The sequence below is a fragment of the Mastomys coucha genome, unplaced genomic scaffold (assembly GCF_008632895.1).
Source record: "Mastomys coucha isolate ucsf_1 unplaced genomic scaffold, UCSF_Mcou_1 pScaffold18, whole genome shotgun sequence".
Lineage (NCBI taxonomy): Eukaryota > Metazoa > Chordata > Mammalia > Rodentia > Muridae > Mastomys > Mastomys coucha.
This window is the reverse complement of record NW_022196900.1, coordinates 46,452,019-46,458,682: the sequence shown is the minus strand read 5'-3', so window position 1 is coordinate 46,458,682 and position 6,664 is coordinate 46,452,019. Positions and strand designations below refer to the sequence as shown.

At 42.2% G+C, this 6,664-nt stretch overlaps 1 protein-coding gene across 4 annotated transcripts in view; it reads left to right on the top strand.

Annotated features, from left to right (window-relative positions):
- LOC116096205 (perilipin-2) overlaps positions 1-6,664 on the top strand; it is a 52,660-nt gene that overhangs the window by 30,147 nt on the left and 15,849 nt on the right. For all 4 annotated transcript variants that reach the window (XM_031377805.1, XM_031377807.1, XM_031377804.1 and 1 more), the window contains 2 exons: positions 2,997-3,079; positions 6,015-6,294. In XM_031377805.1, coding sequence (XP_031233665.1) covers positions 2,997-3,079; positions 6,015-6,294 — 363 coding nt within the window. The remainder of the gene's footprint in view (positions 1-2,996; positions 3,080-6,014; positions 6,295-6,664) is intronic.

The following is a 6,664-nucleotide window of genomic DNA, read 5'->3' as shown; positions in this document are numbered from 1 at the left end:
AAAAAAAAAAAGAAAAAGTAAGTTTCCAAAATGCTTTTGTGTTAATAACTGAAATTACAAAGGCATCCTCCAAGTGGTAAACTGAGTTAGCTTTCTCATACAGCATGTACAAATTGAAAAACATATTTTTAAAACATTTTTATTTATTTTGTGTCTGAATGTATTTATTTGTGTGTAGATGCATGTTATGGCAAAGCTTAGAGAATACCAGAGGTCTAATTGAGGTCATTGGGCTTGGCAACAAGCACCCTTACTCACTGAATTATCTCACAGGCTCAAACTCTTCTTTTTGAGACAAGGTTGCACATTATAGCTCATGCTGGCCAGGAGCTCGCTATGTAACTGTGTCCTCAAACTCAAGGATATCCCCCTGCCTTTGCCTCTCAAATGGCTAGGATTACAGACCTAAGCCAACATGCCTGGTTTATACAGGACTGGGGATAGAACTTTGCTAAACGACATCATCAACCCAAAACTTTTTATTTTTAATATTAACATTATTGAGATAAGAAAACTGCACTGAGCAGTTAATCGTCTTAAGTTAAACATGGCTGTGCCTTATGGAAGGGTGCTATCCTGGCATGGATGAGATCCTGGATTCAATCCCCAGAACTGCAGTGAGAACAAGCTCATTTTCATTAGTAGTCAGGGCCCACTTCCTTCCACTCCCTCGGGTTGCTCTTTTACTTATTTTTATATAAGATTATTTCTGGCCTTTTGTACAATCAGAGGCATAAAATAAGATCTTCTGCAACAGGCTTCTTTTACTTAGCATAGAGGTTTTCAGGATTTGTCTGTGATACAACATTGTATGTACTTCATAGCCGTGACAGATGATCATGTTATATCTGTATCTAATCCCTTTTTATTGAGGAATAATGTCACATTGTGTGGGTAGAACATATTTGTCTTAGGGTTACTATTGCTGTGATGAAGCATCATAAATCCAAAAGCAACTGGAGGAGGAAAAGGTTTATTTGGCTTACATATTCTGAATCATGGTCCATCAAGGGAGGCCAAGACAGGAATTCAAACTGGTAGGAACCTGGAGGCAGAAGCTGGCCCAGAGGCCATGGGAGAGTGCTGCTTACTGGCTTGATTCTCTTGGCTTGCTCAGCTTGCTTATAGAACCCAGGACCAAGTCAGCGGCGGCTCCACCCACATTGGGCTGGGCCCTCCCTCATCAATCACTAATTAAGAAAATGCCCTACCGGTTTGTGCTATCTTTTGGAGACACATTCTCTGTTGAGGTTCCCTGCTGTCTGATGACTCTTAACTTGTGTTAAGTTGATATAAAAACTAGCAGGAAAATGCTCCTCCCACTGTGTGTGTGTAGGCATGTGGAGGTATGAGATTGATGCCAGGAACCTCCCTGAATCACTCTGATATTTGAGGCAGAATCTCTCAGTCAAAAACCAGAGCTCACTGACCTGGCTCCTCAGGCTAGCCAGGCTGCTCTTCAATTAATCTCCAGTTAATGCAGAGGCCATGATTACAGATGATTTGTAATCTACATTATGTGGATTCTGGGGATCTGAACTCTGGTGACTTTGTGCTTGAAATACTTTTTTTTTTTAAAGATTTATTTATTATTATATGTAAGTACATTGTAGCTGTCTTCAGACACCCCAGAAGAAGGCGTCAGATCTCATTACGGATGGTTGTGAGCCACCATGTGGTTGCTGGGATTTGAACTCCGGTCCTCTGGAAAAGCAGTCAGTGCTCTTAACCGCTAAGCCATCTCTCCAGCCCACTTGAAACACTTTTAACCACCAAGCTGTCTCCCCAGCCCCAACACTTTATCTGTTCATCAACTGATGGACATCTAGGTTGTGTCTCCCTTGGGAAGGTGGTGATTGCTGCTTCTGTGAACATATATATGTTCAACCCAAGTTTTGGGGGGTAATATTTTCAGTCTCCTTAGTATGTACTTAGTGGTGGAACTGCTGGATCTTTAATAACTCTGTTTCAGTTTCAGAGGAATGACCGGGGGTTAAGAACACTGGCTACTCTTCTAAACAACCTGGGGGAGATTCCCAGCACCCACATAGTAGCTTACAGCTATCTGTAACTCCAATTCCAGGAGACCCAATGGCTTTTTTGGTCTCCCACAGACCAGGCTTGTACACTTGGTACACAGACGTACATGCAAGCAAAACACCCAATTGTACACATTGAAGTGTTTTTAATTTTAGAGGAACTACCAGACTCTCTAGATTTCTCCAAAAATACGAATGAACTGCTTTAAACAAACATTTGCATCATCCTCCAAAGGGTAAATTAGGGCCTAGGATTATAAGGATCCTTTAAGAAACAGCAATCCCAAGAGTGCTAACTGCCTGATGAATTTGGTGTGGATTCTTGACCTGTTATCTTTAAGGGGAAGCTTGGATTGCACTCTGGGCCTTGTTAGGAATGCCCAGAGTGCTACTGATCACTGTGTGAGATCCCAGAATGTATTTCTATGTACTGATATAAATAGGGAGTAACCCAGCATGGGTTACTTTATTCCTGAGTAAAGGTTCAGAAGCTCGCCTCACCTGTCCCATCACTAACATTGAGGCCTTCTTCCTTCGCTCCTTTTCCCATACAACCCCTCAACTACCTGTTACCAGAAGAAAGCTGCCAGGAACCTGCCAAATTTCTTCCCGTTAGAGTGAGAGAAACCCAGAAGTAGGTTTTGTGGTTTTAAGAAAAACAAAGCTAACCAGGCAGTGGTGGCGCTCACCTTTAATCCCAGCACTTGGGAGGCAGAGGCAGGCGGATTTCTGAGTTCGAGGCTAGCCTGGTCTCCAGAGTGAGTTCCAGGACAGCCAGGGCTACAGAGAGAAACCCTGTCTCAAAAAACCAAAAAAAAAAAAAAAAAGAAAGAAAGAAAAACAAAGCTACATTCTTGCTATTTTCATAATAAAGCTAAACAAACACATGAGGCATTGTCCGTGTGTTCATTCTACACTTAGAGTGACTGACCGTTTTCCTGTCTGTGTCTCCTGCAGTTGCGGTTGCCAATACCTATGCCTGCAAAGGGCTAGACAGGATGGAGGAAAGACTGCCCATTCTGAACCAGCCAACATCTGAGGTGAGCTTGGGGCGGTGCGGAGGCTTGCTGCTTGGGGTGTTTTCATGTTTTCTTTAGCCCGGGCTCTGTGTGCTGTAAACACACAAATACCTTTCCATCAAACTGGAGCTGAAGCGGGAGAGATTTTTGAAGGAGTAGCGACTATGCCCAGTCTTCCTGAACTGCTGTTGGGGCGAGTCCAAGAGACAGAGATGAACTAACTGCTTTTGGTTAGAATGCAGGCTGGTCTCTATCAGCTTGTAACTCTGCTCCTGCTGTGAAACTGCTTTGAAAGAACTGATTCTATCAGTGATGGATGTGTATTCAAACTGGGAGAGAGAGTCTGGGCATTGCTGATAGGAACCATGTGCATACATGACAGATAATCAGTGTTGGTTTTTGCCATTTATCCATCTTAAAGCATGCAGTTCAGATAATGCTCTAAGTTTTCCCTCCTGGTTAAGAATACAACATTGCACAAAAGGATATCAGTTAGGGGGACATTGGATTGTGCCTTTCACCATTTAAATAGGTAAGTTTAGTGTATAATCTTTAGATCCTTTTCTGTGTCTCTAAAACTTTCATTGATGTTGCTTGAGGATTTATTTTCCATTTGGGGTATTTAAATGGTCATGCATGACTTGAATCCCAGGTTTCTAGGCAGAGACAAGCGCTGTTCTCTGTGTGAGTTCAAGGAGAGCTGGTCTACATAGTTTAAAAAAATATGTTTTTGATGACTTATTTATAATGTCCAGCATAGCTTATAAACAATGAACTTATAGATCATTCCTTGACTAGTGTTTACAAGGCCGAGTTTGATTTGCAGCAGCACAACAGGAATTGTCAACTTATTGTGTTTCAAACTAGATAAAAATTGGGTTGGGGTATTAAACTAAAAACCTCATGAATTGAGATCTTATTAAGAAGTGATTTTGAGGTGTTGCTAGAGTTCCTTGTGGCTGTGTGCCACCCTCCTCCGTATCTCTTGCTGTCTTCTCTCATCCCCTATGATTGTTCTCTTTAACCTAGATGACCCTATGTGCCAATCCCTAGGGAACCAAATTCAACTTGGTCTGCAGTTTCCTTTCTGGAATGATGAGACTTCTGCATGAGCTATCTAAAGTTATATAATCTCACCAGTAGGTAGTAAGTTTCTGTGGTTATTGTTGTTGTTTTTTTGTTTTCTTTTGTTTTTTTGTTTTTTGTTTTTGAGTGACAGGGTTTCTTAGCCTAGGCTGCTCTTGAATTCCATTTGCAGATAAAGGTGACATTAAGCTTCTGATCCTTTTGTCTCTACCTCCCAAATGCTAGGGTTATAGGCTTGTAGGCTACCATACAACCATGCCCACTTTCTATGGTGCCGGACCTCAAGCCCCATGTTTCTATTTAAATCCTCTACTAACTGAGCCCCATTGCCAGCCTGTCACCCTCTTCAGTGGCTTTGTTCTCCCTCTGCTTTTGCTTATATGCAGATGTGCCATTATAAAGGTTTACTAGATTATTCTTTGGCAGGAGAGCTGTTGAGGATTGAACCCAGGGCTTTTTGTTTTATTTTGGTTTTGAGTCATAGTTTGCTTGTGTAGCAAAACTGGAACTGCAGCCTTAGCCTCTTGAGTGATGGGATCATAGACATGAACCACCCACCCAGTAGTTTTGAAAAATACTATATGTGATAGGCTGTGGTGACACATACCTCTACTCCCAGCCTGGGTATACAAAGGCAGGTGGGTCTCTTTGGTTTTGGGGTCAGCCTGATCTACAGAGTGAGTTCCAGGACAACCAAGGCTATACAGAGAAACCCTGTCTGGAAAAACAAAGCCAAATAAAACAACAACAGAAATCAAAAACAGAGAAAGCAGGATAAAGTTTTGAAAAATACTATATGCAAATTATCTTTGGGGTGTTGGAGCCACAGTGCATGTGTGGAGGTCAGAAGGCAAGATATTTTGTGGAAGTTGGTTCTTACTTCGTGTGAACCCCCATAGTACATCCTTGGGGTGGAAGGAAGGTCTTCGGGCTCTGTACTGCCTCACTTTGTTGGCTGGGCCATCTTACTAGCCCTAAGATAAGTTCGTTTTGTTCTAATTTTTTTTTAAAGATTTATTTATTTATTTATTTATTTATTTATTTATTTTTGGTTTTTCGAGACAGGGTTTCTCTGTGTAGCCCTGGCTGTCCTGGAGCTCACTTTGTAGACCAGGCTGGACTTGAACTCAGAAGTTCGCCTGCCTCTGCCTCCCAAGCGCTAGGATTAAAGGCGTGCACCACTACTGCCCGGCGATTTATTTATTATTATACATAAGTTGTCTATGTCTATAGCTGTCTTCAGACACAGCAGAAGAGGGCATCAGATCTTATTATGGGTGGTTGTGAGTCACCATGTGGTTGCTGGGATTTGAACTCAGGACCTTTGGAAGAGCAGTCAGTGTTCTTACCCACTGAGCCATCTCAGCAGCCCTATTTTTGTTTTTTTTTTTTTTTTAAGACAGGATTTCTCCATGTAGTCTTGGCTGTAAACCAGGCTGGCCTCCCAGGCTTCTAATAAAAATGATTAATGGTCAAGTCATGATGGCACATGCCTTTAATCCTTGCTTTGGGGAGGCAGAAGCAGGTGGATCTCTGTGAGTTCCAGGTCATCAAAGGCAGCATGTCATGAGATCCTGTCTCAAATAGGAACAACAAAACAAACCAACTTGTCTCAACAAATTGATTCGTCTCACGTTTGTTTATTTCATTTTTACATCTAACAGTCCTTAGGCAGTAGTTGGTAGAACAGAGCGACCTGATGGAGACAGTCAGCCTCACTAAGTCTTAATGCTATGTATGCCCAAGACTGAGGGAAAAAGAGCATGCTCAGTCCATATTTGACTATTTATCTATGCAGTCTTTGTAAAATCATGAGTGTGTATTTGTCCTTATTTCTCATAAGGCTACTTGTCTGTTTCTTTGCTTACAGATTGTTGCCAATGCCAGAGGTGCTGTAACTGGAGCGAAGGATGTAGTGACAACTACTATGGCTGGAGCCAAGGATTCTGTAGCCAGCACAGTCTCAGGGGTGGTGGATAAGACCAAAGGAGCAGTTACTGGCAGCGTGGAAAGGACCAAGTCTGTGGTGAATGGCAGCATCAATACGGTTTTGGGAATGGTACAGCTTGTGAACAGTGGAGTAGATAATGCGATTACCAAGTCGGAGCTGCTGGTAGACCAGTACTTCCCTCTCACTCAGAAGGAGCTGGGTAATGGTGCTTTTATGTTGATATTATGTTTGAGTCCTTTATAAAAGTTTATTCATCTATTTAGAGACAGGTGTCACTATGTATCTCTGGCTGACCTGTTATTTAAGAAAGCAGACCAGGGTGGCCTAGAACTCACAGAGATCTGTCTGTTTCTTCATCCTAAGTACAATGATAAGTGTGTACCGCCATGCCCAACCAAAAGCTACCATTAACCTTTAATCAGTCAATCAGTCAATCAATCAATCAAATTATATTTATTTGTGTGGTGTGTGGTGTGCATGCATGCCATGCTGTATGTGGAGGAGTCAAAGACAACGTGCAGGAGCTGGTTCTGTTCTTCCTGCATGTGTGTCTTAGTCACTGTTCTATT